The sequence below is a fragment of the Pyrus communis genome, chromosome 5 (genome assembly GCF_041283825.1).
Source record: "Pyrus communis isolate YQ-2024b chromosome 5, ASM4128382v1, whole genome shotgun sequence".
Classification (NCBI taxonomy): Eukaryota; Viridiplantae; Streptophyta; class Magnoliopsida; order Rosales; family Rosaceae; genus Pyrus; species Pyrus communis.
In genome coordinates, this window is record NC_142569.1 from 8,707,136 (window position 1) to 8,723,792 (window position 16,657).

Below are 16,657 nucleotides of genomic sequence, written 5' to 3' on the forward strand. Positions count from 1 at the left end.
GGTGGAGGGTTAAGAGCAGTTTTCACCGTGGGAAAGGTCCTCCTAGGCTATTCATTTTTTAATCTACCCAATTAACAGTAATTGTCCTTAATAAACAGTAATTGTCTTATGCATCTTCATCCCTACACTGAATAGCCCTGGTAATAGGCAATAAAATATTAGTATTTTTTTTTATTATAAAATAATACAAAATAATTTTATTTGTAATTTCGGATATGATTTTTAATCGATCTCGTTGTACCACGTGTCATGTAGTTATGCAATTTTTTTAGACGTATGATTTAGTTATGCAATTTTTTTATAGAATAATTTGAAAGACAGATTAATGGATGGTTATGAAATTCAATAAAGGGAAACACTGTAGGAGTTGAGATTGACTTTGTACCCTAAAGGTTGAGCTTATAGCACCTATCATTTTCCTTGGGTGAACTCATTGGAAAGAAAACATATATATATATATGTGTGTGTGTGTGTGTGTGTGTGTGTGTGTGTGTGTGTGTGTGTGTGTGTCATTAGATTTCCAAGTTTCACCTGTCATACATGCAAGACGGCTATACATGTGAATAAGCCACCTAACATGCATTGGTTCTAGGGAGTTCCCTCACTTCTGCAAACTCTCTCTCTCTCTTTCTCTCTCTCTAGCACAGTGGCAAACTAGCCACCATCACCACCATTTCCTTGAGTAATTTAACCTCAAAACCTTATATCTCGAATCTATGGAGCATGTGGAGCGCAACTGTGGTCTTGCATGCACCATCGGTGCACTGTGAGACATAGTGTCATTGAAGCAGACGTGTGGGGGTTCCCCACCGTGTGGGTTTTTCAGTGACAGAGGAGCCAGAGAGAAAAAAGAAGAAGTCGCGCGGGAGGTGGAGTGGTCGAAGGTCAAGGATCGAGTGTGGTAGGGTGGCAGTGGAGACGAAGCTGAGGAATTAAACGCCCGAATTGTTTTTTTTTTTTTTTTTTTTTTTTTTTTAATAAATTTTTTATTAGTTGTTTTTAATTTTTGATCTTTTTTTTTTTTGGATTTTTTTAATTAATTTTTTGGATTTTTTAATTATTTTTAACATTTTTTATTAATATTTTATATTGTGGCTGACGTCGCCTAGACGTCAGCCTTGCGTCACGTTGCCTTTGAGCTCTCGGGTTGGCAACTCGTGTCGGGCCTCTCCCTCTGGCCTGCTCGGGCTCCCTCACCAACACGCACTGGGCTTGCTTGCTCGGGCTCTCTACCACTGTTCGCAGGCCTATCCCTTGGGCTCCAGCACACGTTGGAGCTGCTCTAAGGGGTGTGTTATCCACAAACCACATTTTACTTCTTACACACCCCTTGACAATTTTTGTCCGTTAATCTTCTTCAATTCATCCGATCCGACGGTCAAAAATTAAAAAGGTGTGTGAAAAATAAAATAAGGTGTGTGGATATCACACCCCTATTTTAATTTCTTACAGGGGTCATAGTCAATTTTGATTTTAAAGAATATTAATAGTTTTTTTAAGTGACAGATTTCTAAGATCATTTCTAAAGAAAAGGTTAAATTTTAAACATAGAATTTAAATTTGAAGACTTATGAGGCACATTGATCCTTTTTAAAATTTTGTTCTTCAACGATATGTCAAATTTAAACCATTATTTATTACATTACTTACTTTTTGTAATTAGTATTTTAAAACAAAAGATAAGTATAAAAATTATGAAAAACATTTATTAATTACTAAAAATATATTTAAAAATGCTACCAAATTTGAAACTGCTATCAAATTTGACAGCAACTTCCTCTACTGCCTTTCCATGCCATGCCACAGATGAATTGGCATTTCGTTTGGAAAACACTAGTGATGTCTTTTTTTTACCACTATTGCTGATGTGGAGTTTTGACATCTCCTTTAAAAATGCTCTAAAAATTTTAATAGAATTTAGAATTCTCTATGAATTTTGACGGATTTCTATTATAAATTTATAGGATCTGCAATTCATCCAATACCATCATGCATGAACTATTCGGAATTGTTGCAAGAATGAATAGCGAATGCATAAAAAGACTAACAAAAAAAAAAACAGGGAAGTGATCTTTGCAATTTTTTTTAATTATAATCATTGATTGTCTTTTAATTTATTCAATTTCACGACTAAAATAAGGATGTGTACGTGAGAAAAAGTGCATAAATCATTTCGTAAAGATAAACTTCGAATGTTGTTTCATTCGATGGCTTAATATTGGCTCCTGAATTTATCACTTTCATTTTTCTCAGCTTTCCCAAATTAGTAGACTTGACTTGATTATTGGCTCCTTATTTTCTCACTTTCATTCAATCGCTTAATATTGCCCTTGCTAAAACTGGCGACCCACGTTCCCCAGTTATCCCCAGCTCCTGCCATCTTTGTACCCACATCTTCTCCGCAAGCACGTCATCAGCGTTAGCTTAGTTTTTTAGTTTATTTTTATGTTTTGTGTTTGCACCGCCTAGAGCGGGTTTGTGTTGCCTTGACAATCTGTGATGGCCTTGCTTTTTTGCGGTAGTTTTAAACTTTTATGTGAATGTCTTTGTGTCAAATTTGTTATGGAACTATTTGGACCCAAAATTACACTATCGGCCCATGCAATCGAGGTCGTTGAGTAAGCATGATTCTAGACCGTCGGATAAGAAAGTTAAGATAATTTTGTTTTGAGATAATGTTATTGTTTTTAATCATAATAATTATCTTTTAATAAGTTATCTCAAATTTTCTTATACAAAATAAATGGGATAAAAATCATAGTCCCAATGTAGAAGCAAGTAGAACAGTCCGATTTAATTTGGATTTGTTAGCAGTGTATCATGTGGATTAGAGCAACTCGGCTTGGGATCTTATCACATGGCATAGCATGGATCTGCAAATTTTGGATAATGGTGAATAGAAAGCCTAAGTAGGTTAGGTTGATTGACAAGTAGTCAGAAATGAATTTTAAATGGTTTGAAATTCATTAAATGGGATCAGGATGTATGGATGAGTGATAGAATTATGACAAAAAAAGAAAGCCTAGCTAGGTTAGGTTTTTAATTACGATGGGATAAGTCAAGATGGGCTTTTATCTTGTTTGGAAAGCCAACCATTTGGATGAAAGGTTTCAGACTTTAGAGGAACATGGAAATAGTGACGTGATGCAGCATGAGGTTTACCATGCATGAAGAGATAAAAGATTATGATGGTGGGACCGAATATCCTTGGCAGGATGCTAAGAGTTTTAGTCAGATGACAACACTTGCAAGACTTGGAGATAAAATCACAGTATATCAGGTTGCTGCAAATGAACACGTGGCTTCAGTTTGCGTGAGATGGTATGACTAAAGCATGGGCTTTGGCCTGCGTAACGTAAATTGCTTTATGAGTTTGAAAACGATTGGATTCTGTAACAGGTATCCAACAAGTGTCAGCCGCCAAAGCCAGTATAGCAGTACCATAAATAAAAGGCAACGTGCATCATTCAAGGGACCTTCAATTCAACATACAATTGCCCTGCGCAAAGCCTCTCAAATACCTTGAGATTTTTTCCTTTTCTTTTTTCTGCCGACACACCTTCAATTTGGATAAACAGCACTGTGGAGGCACCCGACGAACACCTTCAGTTTGGATAAACAGCACTGTTGCCGCAGAATCAGCCGACCGAGAAGCACCTTCAGTTTGGATAAACAGCATTGCGTCGAGGCCGACTGGTTACCTATCTAAGTCTCGGGCGAGAAGGGTTTTCGAACCCTTGTTGGTAGAGGTCACCTTGCTAGCCCTCTCGGCGTAGTAAGGTGTTACGAATTGCGTTACTCGGCGTACTGGACGCCGAGTGATTTTATGATTGGATACTCACAAGTGAGTTTCAGAGTTCGGCATTCTGACAGCCGAACTACATTCATCATCAAGACATACATCACATTTGAGTACCTGTGTCCATATAGTTTGGTCTTGATTCGACGTGCCTATACTCTTACGAATATAATCACAGTGACCGAATCGGGCGCCGACGATTTGTGAACTTCGCAGAATTAGTAGCCTTGTCTTCAGGCTCTAGAACCCAAAGACCGATAGTGTTCCTTCCTCGGTCGCAGTCGCAAGATAAAGAAGTCAACAACGCGCTCAACGCGACGTCAACGAATTTTACAAGATAAAGAAGTCAACAACGCGCTCAACGCGACGTCAACGAATTTTACTCCTCGGCCGAGCTCGGCCGACGAGTTGGCACGCCCCGCATTCAACCGAATGACGTAGTTAGCTTATTAGTTACTCGGCCTGCGCGCCACGTAGGTTTTGTAATTTTTAGAGTCAACAGGAACACTCTTGATTCTAGTGGTTTTTTGCAGTGTCATGTAGGGGTTTAAATTTATTTGTGGTTTGTACATCAAGAAATTGATCAGTGGAGGCACCTGTTACTTTTTATTTTTGGTAATGAAACATTCTTTCACTTTTTTCAAAATAAAAATAAACTTGATTATTGCATGCTTTTTGTTTCATATTCAATTTGCCATAATTTGAGATTTATAGCTATATCCCAAAATTCTTACAAATTGTTTACAATCCTGCACTAATGGATTGACAATCCTGTGTGTATTTTTCTCTCTATACACGACTCTCCCTCCCAAAATCAAACATTAGTTTTGCAATCTCATCCACCGGCTTCTTGCTCCGTCTTAGGGTCGGCGGCAGCCACTCCTCACCCTCCTCCTAGTCTCTCTCTCTCTCTCCCCTCCTTAGCCTCTGCCAACCTCTCCACCTTTATTTTTTCCCGTTTCACTCCCTCCCATATCCTTGTGTTGCCCCCTTCTCTCGTGTCTCCCTCTACCCTCTATTAGCTTCCTCTATCCCTGTTTTCTTCTCCCCCACCTTTTTGTGCATGATTGTCTCATGACTTCCGGTCTCCTTCCCAGATCCGGGTTATGCCATTTTCAAGGGCTTCTTTTCTATTTGGGTTCAATTTGGGTTATGGGTTTGGATTGGAGCCACTTCCATCATACTTTTCCGGTGATGTGAAACTCTCATCGTCTAGTTCTGTGGATGCACCGCCTTCTGCACCCATCTGTAGTTGCGCCACCTGGGTCGTGCTATTGTTAGGGTGCACAACCTTAGACGGCTTATCTAGCGTTGCACCTTATGGGCCGCTTGTTTTAGCGATCTTGCCGCTTTCGGTTTTCCAGATCCGGAATGTACGTCACTGGTGTCTCATCGTGCAGCTCCGTTGCCTTCTTTTTGACTTGTTGATGGGATTGTCCAATTCTGTGTATTGGCCTTTCTCAGAATTGTCTAACCTTCCATTGGAATGTGCTGACTTGTGGTTTCTTTCTCGGAGTAGTTTTGTTTAATTTGGTTTAGTTTTTTTTAAGTTAGTTTAGTTTAGTTTAGTCATGTTGTTCTCGCTTAGTGAGTGTTGTGGCCACACTGCAACTTTGGTTGGATATGTTTTTCGAGCCATGTGTTACGTGGTCTCATTTACCAACGATGACTTTATGTGGTTCGCTTCCGGGATGACTTTACGTGGTCTCGCTATACGGCGGTAACCCTTTGAAATTGTTGATACAACATGTTATGTCTATCGTTATGTGACAGCTTTGTATGGTGATGGTGTGTGAAGTCTAATACATGTGGTAGCCGTCTAGGGGTTTACTATTGTTGTTTTGCTTGAGCAAATTCATCTTTAGATTATTATCTTGGTCACTAGAGTATTGTACCCAATTGACATCTATGTATTGTTTTGAAATGATTAATAAAATACTAATATATCATTGCTTGTCAAAAAAACCAAAAAAAAAAAAAAAGTGGTTTTCCTCGAACAGTTGTGTCACCCAGTCAGATTCCTAGCTTTTTGTGAATTCAATTCCCTTTTCTTTTCCCTTTTAAGGCCGATGCGTTGAAGATTATATATATTGTTCAAATCAATGAAGTGTGCCTTTCTAATGATGACACCTTTCACTTCTTAATTTTATATCACTCTTTAATTTCCTGGACAAATGTGCATGAATTTTCAAAAGATGACATGCAGCAAAAGGTGGAGAGATTTTTCAGTGTGATCGTTACACGGGATAATATATCATGTTTCACTAAATAAATGGTGAAATATGTGTGCTAAAAAGTTAATAACTTAAAAAATAAAATTTCCTATCATTCCTATTAAAACGCGTTATGTACCACTTGTGTTTCTGTTACAACTGAAAATTTCTCTAAAAGGTGACGATCTGCTCAACTAAAGCTCAGAAAAAACAAATCTTCGCCAACTACAATATTATGAAAATATAATTACATAGAAAATCAGAACGAATTTATCGAGTTAATTTGTATGTGAACAGATTTTAGTGTGGTTTTTCTATCATATTTTACTTTCTTTTTTCGTTTATTGAGTCAGTAGCGACCAATTGAATCATCGACTTTGACTATATTTCCTACTTGTATTTGCCCTAAATTCCATCGAGGAGTTGGGGAAATGAAGAAACATTGTCGAGCTAATGGGAGAGTAAGTGAAATTATCACCTACCCACTAAGATAAATTAATCATGAGTTAGAAAAATACTGGTTGATTAAAGTGTGATTACTTAAATATCTATAAGTGTGTTCTCAAGCTTACCAAATCCTCGAGGACTTTATCCGCTTGACAATATACATGAATTGACCAAAAAAGACAATATATAAGAATTATAACAGCTGCTAATTATTAAAATTACGAAAATTTATCTCTATACTCAACGCTTGGTGCCGTCAAAGTTGATTTCTGGGTCAATTTTAGGTTAAGTGATCACATGTAATTTGGCTCCCAGCGTGGCTGAAATACCAAGAAGAAATATAAAAGGACTGTTGGAATGTTAAGAAAAAACTTTGTACGAGACTGTACATGTCATGTGATAATGTTGATTGGCAAAATGGTTAAATGTTAATTGTGCTAGTTACGTTTTTTTTATTGGACAAACAATAGTGTTAATGGTTTAAATTGTTAATTATTTGAGAGGAGGGGAATTGATGGGGTCGAACTCTCACCATAGTCCATAAGCATGATTGCTAGTTAATGATAATATATATTCTTTTCACGTTTTAAACACATACCAAATTCTAATAATATTGTACTTTCATATTCAACATTGTTATGTAACAAGAAAGTGCTCAAAATTATTTTCTCAAAGCATTATTGTATAAGAATGTACTTGTTCATTGAGCCAAAGTAGCTTTTAATGTAAAGTGAGGTAAAATGCAACATCTATTTCTTATGCATGTGTGTGATACTTGGCTGTCCAATAAAACGGAAAACCAAACATAATTGCACTCTAAAGTAAGTTTCTTAATTAATAGGATAATTTGTGCTGAATTTATTTAAATTATAGAGAGAAAAATTTGAACTTCGATGCAAAAAGAGACCGCACATTCTATCCAACTTGATTAAGGTTGAAGTTTCTTAATTCATATTCTCTTCTATATCTTATAAGACTCAATTCGGATGATTGGTTGCATGTCTTTACCATATACCTTTCACTCCATATTTATTTTTCTTCAATATATCTAATATTACTTGCTACCTACCCATATTAGGTGGTGCTTTTTTACTCAAAACCAAAGTGGTCGAATTGCCTTGATATACCAGGACGTGTGAATTGCTACTTCAATTGTCAAACGTAGATTTCACTTTGGGATTACCATATTTTCTATATAATTTCTCTAAGTGGGGGCTATCTCACCCAACCACTTAAACATATTTGACCATCATCACATGAAAGGAGAAAGAATTTTTGTTTGCACTATATATATATATATATAATTTTCTTCTTAGATCATGTGCACGTGACAAATAAAAATAACATTCACGTACATATTATTGAAAAAGATTATAATAATTAGGCGAACACTTTTTTCATAAAGGACTATATTGATGATGTTTAATTGTTCAACCTACACTGTGTTTTGACATAAACTCTGAAAAATTACATCAAAGATTCCATCATAACATAAGCAAGACCCTATTTGTAAATTTAAAACTGCAGTTAGGATGACATCGATATTAATCTCACTAATTTGAATGGAGGAATTGTTGTGTGGCGAAGGCCACGTTTGAATTAAAGTAATCCATGCTCTCGTCAGCTTCTGTAGGGTTTGGCATTTTGTCAAAGGCCTCTGGGAAGACTTGTTGTTCACTTGCATACTTTGGTAAAATCTCCTGGTTATTTTTCTCACTCTCTGTTGGTGTTACTTCAAGTCCAAGTTCACTTTCCAAGTAACTAAGCCACTTCCCATTTTCCACTTGTCCCAAGCCCGATCTCTGGCAATTAGCCTCATCAGCCTCATGAAGTACTTGGACTAAATTTGACTGGAGTGGCTCAAAGTCATTGAACATGTCCCAAAAACCAGAGTCAGACTCAAATGGAAAATCAAAAATTCCTGAAAAGTCGTTTGAATCATCCATTTGCTGCTCTTCTGCACCTGGCCTTGACATACCAACAACTTGGCTGGAACTACTTGAGCCATTGGATTCATTAGAAGAAACATTAGAAGAAGAAGTGGTCAACCCTGTTAACTCCTTGGGATCATTTGTTAATTCCATTGGAGAATCATGATGATTAGGGTTTTCTTGAATTGTCAAACTGCATGGTTCATGAGGTTTGTTGTTGGTGGCCATGCTAGTTTCCTCAGCAGATTGATGCTCAATTAGTTCTTCCCCTCCTCCTACACTTGGTTTTCCACCAGACAATAATGTAGTACTAGTAGTAGAAGAAGATGACGAGGAAGAGGATGGTAAATTTTGGCAACCCAATCTTTTCTTTAGATGAGTGTTCCACACATTCTTAATCTCATTGTCCGTTCTTCCAGGAAAATGTGCTGCAATTTTTGACCACCTGCACAAGATTTTGGTAATTAGGGGATTCGAACTTGAGACATCTTCAATATTAAGAAAAGAAATATATACTACTAAATCGAGAATAAGTATTGTATCAGTAATGAGTGGCTTCGAACCTAAGGCATCTTCAACATCAAAAAGAGAAATATACACCACCATGCAAGAATACGTTAGTAATAAAATATAGCTTAATAATTCACTAATTATATTAGTTGAGATTTATGTTGAAATTACTTGTTTCCCAAGGCTTCATGTAGCCTGATTATGGACTCCTCTTCCTCAATAGTGAAGTTCCCTCGCTTCACATCAGGCCTAAGGTAATTAATCCATCTCAAACGGCAACTTTTACCACATCTCAGCAAACCTTCAAAACACATTAATAATAATATTATTGGCATATATTCTGAAACAATGTTCGTGTTAATTTATTCAAACAAAATGTTGGTAGGAAATAAAAAGAGGAGAAAGGGACATTTCATCTGTTAGCCATGCAAAGACTTAAAGGAAATTTGATGTGACTGATACGGTCACGTACTTGTTCTCAATTCCTAACTATGTAGACACAAAAAATAAAAATAAAAACTTGGTCTTTCTAGAGGTAATTTGGTAAGATTTCCAACCATATGTGACTGATACGGTCACGTACTTGTTCTCAATTCCTAACTATGTAGACACAAAAAAATAAAAATAAAAACTTGGTCTTTCTAGAGGTAATTTGGTAAGATTTCCAACCATATATATATAGTCACATAAAATTATAAAAAGTTAGGAAACCTCTCCCTGTCATGCACTCTTCAAACTTGGACCAACATTCCACACTCTAGTCTAGCAAAATATGATGAAGGCAAAGATAGACAAAAGCAAGGTTCTCGTGTGTTCATACTACAAAAATATGAGAAAATTTTGTTTGTAACTGTAACATAAACATGTTGTCTTATTGATAAAAATCAGCATTGAATTATAAAACTAAGTCAATAACATTTTGCTCATTTATAGAGAGCGGATTTTCATAATATGTTCATAAGTATATAAGGTTAGGGATATGAAGTTCATGAAAATTCGACACATTCTAACAGGATTTGCATGTTTCAGAAAGCAAGCATTGGTTTGCAATGCTTGTGATAGTTTCATACAAGGATGCACACCATGATAATCACAGTTAGTTAGGCAGATAAGCAATAACAAGGATTAGGTATTAAAATGGTAGTAATCATTAGTGTTAAGCCTTCCAAAAAGTAATTTTAAGGGGTTGAATAAAATTTAAAACAAATAAAAACCGTTTCAAACTTGCTTTGCTTTTTATTGTTTATGGTAGCTAGTTGACAAAATTCTTGTCAACACACTGTCTAAAGCTATGGAAGCCAAATTTCATGCCAATACAGGAATATTAAACAGATTCCAATTGCAGTAAAGGAAACTATATATATATATATATATATATATATATATATATATATATATTTTTTTTTTTTTTTTAATTCAACATTTGAATTCATTAAAAAAAAAAAGTAATGCTAAGGAGACCAAATTTTGTAAGTTATATGACATGTTTGTTGATGATTGGATTATTACTTAACTATTGATTAACATACTTATTTCTTATTGGTGACACATTAGCTTGTTTGCAAATTTGATCTACTTGACATTACTCTAAAATTATTTTTAATAAAAAAAAAAAATCAACATTTGGGAGGACTTTAACTTTTGCGTGTAAAATAGGACTCTATCATTAAAACTTGTAATTGGCTTTATTTCACATATAACCCCGCAGAAAAAAAATTCCAACAATATTTAGAAAGACTTGAGAAGGAGAGTACCAATTTACAATTTCGTGCGTAAAGTACTCTATCATTAAAACTTGTAACGGCCTTCTTCAATGTAAAAACCCCTCCAAAAAGAAAGCAAGAATCAAGAATGCAATGCATTGAAAGAAAGTTGAAGGTATTTACCAAAAAGAGGAAATTGAAGGCAATGACATCTTAAGTTGTAACCAAAAACATAATAAAGTTTGAAGGATCATTCTTCTAAAAGGGATGTTCCATGATTGATCCAAAATATTGTTACCGAGAGAGGAAAAAACAAAACAAAACAAAACAAAACTTCGTCTAATTAAACGATAGATGTCCCCTTGTTTTGGGAAATTTGATGAAGAATTTGTAAACTTATGTCCTTGAACACAATTTGAGTTTCTCATGCATGCCAAATATATGAAAATCACCATGTCACCAATCATTTGGGGTTGGGGGGGTGGGGGGGTGGTGGGGGGAGAGAGAGAGAGAGAGAGAGAGATTATTACCTGCTCGCTTAGGGAGAGCCCTCCAGTTATCATGGCCATTTTTCTGAATGAAAGTAATGAGCCTCAAGTCCTCACCAGGGCTCCAAGGACCCCTCTTCACTTTCTCCTTATCACAACATGGTGATCTTCCCTTTCCCCCCATCTTTCGTCTCTCCTAGTCGATCCAATCAACAGTCTAACGGCAATGGAGATTGATCCTGCGTTTTTCCTACACACACGGCACCAGAATCACCTCACTCTTATGATGTTCTTTCTTGTATATATAAGAAATTCATTTATGCAGCACCCTCTTTATATATATAGGGAAGAGATAGTGACGGAGATGCAGGAATGTCTACAAAGCAAAGGCCCTCAAGGTTCATGCCTCAAGGTGGGGCCAGTCGATGTAATCCAGGACGATTACTAAATATCTACAATCTTTGCTAATTTATTTATTGCTTATTTCTCGTCACTGCTCCTGTTTTGGTATGCTTGAGCCTAAAGTTGCGACAGTATCCTCACTCATGAGAATGTTATCTCAAACAATGATAATATAAATGTTAAATATTAATTTACTCCAATTAATCAAACCAATCCACTTCAACTAGAAGAGTGACATCATTTGCCACGAGTATTATCAAATGTCCAAGACTTTTGGGTTCTTCGTATTTGGTTATTTCAACCTTTTATTTGTTCATGCTGTTGTATATACCATGTTAAATGATAAAAAAAATACATATCATTCTTTGTATAGGACCTACAGAGGCTAGGTATCTACTTGTGTGCGGGTGTTCTTGCCTCTGTACAAGGCAAATAATATGATCAGTTGAGGTAGAACAAATTATTATCTTATTTGACCAATAAGACTTGTGCGGTTTTTTTATTTTGTGTATTTTCCGAGTGTTGGGTATCTTTCCATTTCCAGTTATTACGATTAAATATATGGCATATCTGGTGGTCGCAACGTTGCAACTTAGGCGGTAAATAACCTAATATTTCCAAAACCTTATCCCCAAGTTGTATTTCTATTTCTTTTGGATAAATTCAACTAAAATATTAGAGCAAGTGTTGAATTAATTACAGAAATGATCTGAGACCTGCACCCAATATGGAAGGATGTTCCTCTTGAGTATTGTACCCTCCTTGACAAATAATCACGTAATGTTGCAAGTAAAAATCTGAGAATACAAAACAGTAATCATAAGGTTGCAAGAATTTAAAAAAGAAAGAAGATTTATAGAAACTAATGCATGAAAGATAGGTACTCTAAAAAAATTATAGTGATATATTAAAAAAAAAAAAAAAAAAAAAAAAAAAAAAAAAAAAAAACTATAGTTATCTGAACACTCGATAGAAGGATATTGCAGCTCCAAATCACCTAATAATCTCAAAGCACCATTTAATAGTAGATTCAGCAACTCAACAGCGTAGCTGTGGTACTTTGGTGAGTAAACTACCAGATTGACCTCACAACGAACAAACCCATAATAATGAGTCACCATACTCACATATACCATATAGCGAGACTACAAAAATTTGCCAAAAAGAAGATTGCAAAACTTAAACCACTCTTATTTTGAGTTTCTATAATTATTACAAACATACACTAAAACCGACAAGATCATCAGTCTTCTCCACCTTCACAGTGTAAAATTGGCCAACACCATCGACCATTCTAAAGAGATTCAGAACAACTCACGCTAATCAGGACGAACCTACCATATATCTGACAAAGCTAGATCTACCTCATATGGTTTGACTCGCTAATCCGGCCAAAAACGACATCTATCATTGAGAGTCAAACCATATCAGCTATATCTAGCAAAAACAATCAAAGAAGCCTTGCAAAATGGCAGGGAAACACAAATCTAACATAGGAATGACTAGAATAAGATTATTTGTAGAGAGCTTAGGGGATCTTTAGTTCCTCACGGCTCTCTTTGGTTTTTCCTCTTGCTATGCGGCTAGGGTTTTAAAGTTTTGGTTTGTTATTCCTTTTTTACCTTTAATTACAAAGTAGAACTAGAAATTTCGATTAAATCAATAAGCGACTAACGATGTATTGATTAATCTAAACAAAGATATCTAGAGGAATATCAAGATATTATAAATGTCATAAATTGTTGGGATATTAAATATATGCGCATAACGGCTGCAAGTGCGAAATGATGTTGGAGCTAGAGTGGTCGGATGAATATAGGAAGGATTTTTGGGCTGTCATGTGATTAATTTATGTGTTATGTTGGAGGTGAATGACATATTTCATGAACTTATGTATATTATTAATAATTGGATACATATCTTATAACATGAGTGGTAATACCATTTGATAACATATCAGATAAATTAGAGAAACAAGTATAAAAGACTTCTTGTACTGAGAATTTGAGATCACCTCAGTGCTTTCATTCTATGCTAAAGCTTCCTTATATCTATTACATCAGGTGCATCACAGCTCTACTGTAACAACGCTAACAGCCCAACAGTTTCTCTAACGGTTTTAAGTAATCGCACAAGCTTACATGGTGACAAGTTTCACAATTTTTTTCTTCACATGTATCGTAGCAGCCCCTCAATTTATATAAGATTATCTTGACTGCAATGAAATGTGATTTTGTCGGCATTTCCATGAACTGAAACACTTGGTTACAGAAAAAGAAATATACGGCCAAGTAAAAGCAAGATATTAACTACATATAGTTTTACACTACTCAACAATACGAAGGTTACTATCATCTTTCAATATAAAATCCCGGATACGGAAGGCAGGATGTAGCGCAGGGGTTGGACATTTGGAATCCAGCATAAATCAATTTTAGCATGCATTGTGAATTGGTCCCTTTCGTGTTATTATTTGCTCGTTTCCCACAACTAATTGTTCAAAATAGTTAATTAAGAGTGGGGACTTTATCCTCCATGAGGCTACCACATTTTCAACCCTAGCGAGAAATTTCATCCCCAATGTGCCGGAAAATAGGGCTAGATCCACCACTTGGACTGATAGTGTAAAATTGGGCTACATCTAGCCCAAAAAAACAGTGGGTCCCACAAAAAAGTAACAACCCATGTGAGCAAAATTCTATCACTCTCATTCCACTTGCAAATACACTTATACTCTCCTTTTATTATTATTTTTAATTCTTTTTTCTTAATTATTTTTCTTGCAATTTGGCTAATTAATGATTGTTTTAAATTCCATAAGAATTGAAATTTCAAATTGATTTAACGTTCATGGACATTGATGGGTGAAATTTTGAATTAATTTTTTTTCAAAATTGTATGATACTAATTTACCAATTGGTGCTAGGTAATTAAATTGTTGTGTTATACGTAAAAATCAAATTATTTCAAAGGGGAAAGTGAGGATTTGTTTCTTTTAACGGATGAGATTGAGATAAGAAAATCTAGTCCAATGAACGATTCATAAGTGGTGAAATTTAACTTTGTCACAATTTGAACTTTTTAGGTTGAAGGGTTCATTAAAAAAAAAAAAATTAAAGATAGCACGATCAAAAATCAACTTAAGAAAAGCTAACACAAAAAAAAAAAAAAAATCATCACTTAATCAAATTACTACATAAATAAATATATATAACCACATATAGAGCCCGAAAGATATAGTCCCTGATTGAGAGAGATTCTTTTATAAAACCTCAAAGATTCCTCGGAGCTCTAAATTGAACTATATTCACCATTTTTCTAGCCCCATATGGAGCCCCTTGCTGGGATGCTCTAAGAATACAAGATATATGATCGTTCCATGCGGCATGATTGGATATTCAACTTCAAGTGTAGGTATAAGACTTGCCCACTTTGCACTGGTGTTTGACTTGTTCGTTTTGTATATATACCATCCTTTTCTTTTCGTGCTTTTTTCAAATGTAGTGTGTATATATATATTAAGCAAAGAACTCATGCATGAAAGTCTACAACTTTAATTATATTGTAACTCACCAAATTTTACCCGTAACTTGAAAAATATATATAAAGTCATCCACCATCATTTAATCAATTTATAAAAGAGTACTTAATTACGTTATCTCGTAACATCTAGAGGGGTTTAAGCTTCTAAAAAGCACATTGGTGCTAGAAATCAAAAAGGTTTTGTCAAAAGCAGTTGAAGAATATATATAAAATGTAGGTTGTGCTCCACAGGAATCTTGAGCAATGTTATTAGTTTATATATATGAATGTGAATAAGAGATTGAGTACTAAAAATATTATGTAAAATAAGATATGTGGTACATATTTTTTCAAGTGTTTATCTACTTGTATAATGATAGATGATGTATGTGTCTGTGTTTCGAGCATTGAAAATCTCTCCCATCAAGGCATATAATTGTGTAATTGCCTCCTGTCGATCAAATGGCGTGTTCCCATTTGTTAATCTTTTCGAGTTTTATCACACAAAATAGCAAGTGGAGCAAGTGTTCTGTGTGGATATGACAACTATAAACGCCATGGTGACAAAATGTTGTCGTATATTTATGATTAGGTCACCCGCCCTAGTTAGTGCATCTGAATATAGTATAGTAGTATACAGATATATATAAAATTGACATTTGATAATTAAATATTTTTTTGTGCCAAAACCCTGCCCCATGCAATCTAACATTGAGTGAGAGCAGTCCAGCAAAGTCTAACCATTTGAGAACGATCCAAGAAATTAGTATTTATTATTAACTCTTTAAGTCTCTTGTTAGGGAAACTAACATTATAAGGCTTTTACGACCATCAGCTGGCACCTAATATTGACATCTTTTCTGTTTGGTTAGTAGAGTTCTACTAACCACCAAGACTTTTTTTGAATTTCAAACAGGTAGAAGTCCAAGAGAGAGAGCAAAAGACAAATCGTCCACAAAACTAAAAAGTAATTAACATGAAAATAAAGAATGTATTCATGGGTGTACCACCTTATTCACCCCTATGACTAACTTATTCTCACTATAAATTTTGTAAAAATGTAACCGTTGATTTTTTAACCATTTTAGAGATCATTTTTATAATGAATCAAAGATTATTTAATCATCTATATGTATAAAATAAATAGACAGTTCATCATAAATATGTTAGTTGATACCAACATCAACATTATTGACTTGTTTAATATATATATATATATATATATAGATGCATAAATGATTTTCAGTTTGATTGGTATTTTATTGAAAAAATCTTTAAGAGTTGATTTTTAAAATGAATAGTTTCGATTATGAAACTAATACGATAAAAATACGTTAGTCACAAGAGACAGACAATATAATGCGCGCAACTAATTAAATGCAAGCATTCCGAAATATAATATTATCATTTGCATGACGTGTAGATGATGTGGGAAAAGTGTAGGAGCCATGTGACATGTCTACATGGGTTTTGAGTATTCATTTTCAACCGTATGTGAGCTTTTCAATTGTGAACACGACGAGGGTGATATAGACTAGGGCTTGGAAATTCTTATTTAGTTAAAGAGTTTTAGTTTGAGAAGAGTTCCATATTATAGGTAGCCACTGATTTCTTACAAAATGATTCTAATGTCACATTCACT

General features: G+C 35.0%; 1 protein-coding gene across 1 annotated transcript; it reads right to left on the bottom strand.

Annotated features, from left to right (window-relative positions):
- Positions 1–7,794: 7,794 nt before the first annotated feature.
- LOC137722277 (transcription factor MYB58-like) lies at positions 7,795–11,379 on the bottom strand. The gene is made up of 3 exons (XM_068461246.2): positions 11,134–11,379; positions 9,072–9,201; positions 7,795–8,835 (listed from the first exon to the last, which is right to left on the bottom strand). Exons 1-3 carry the CDS (start codon positions 11,273–11,275, stop codon positions 8,013–8,015), a joined length of 1,095 nt encoding a protein of 364 aa, XP_068317347.2. The 5' UTR covers positions 11,276–11,379; the 3' UTR covers positions 7,795–8,012.
- Between the last annotated feature and the right edge of the window lie 5,278 nt (positions 11,380–16,657).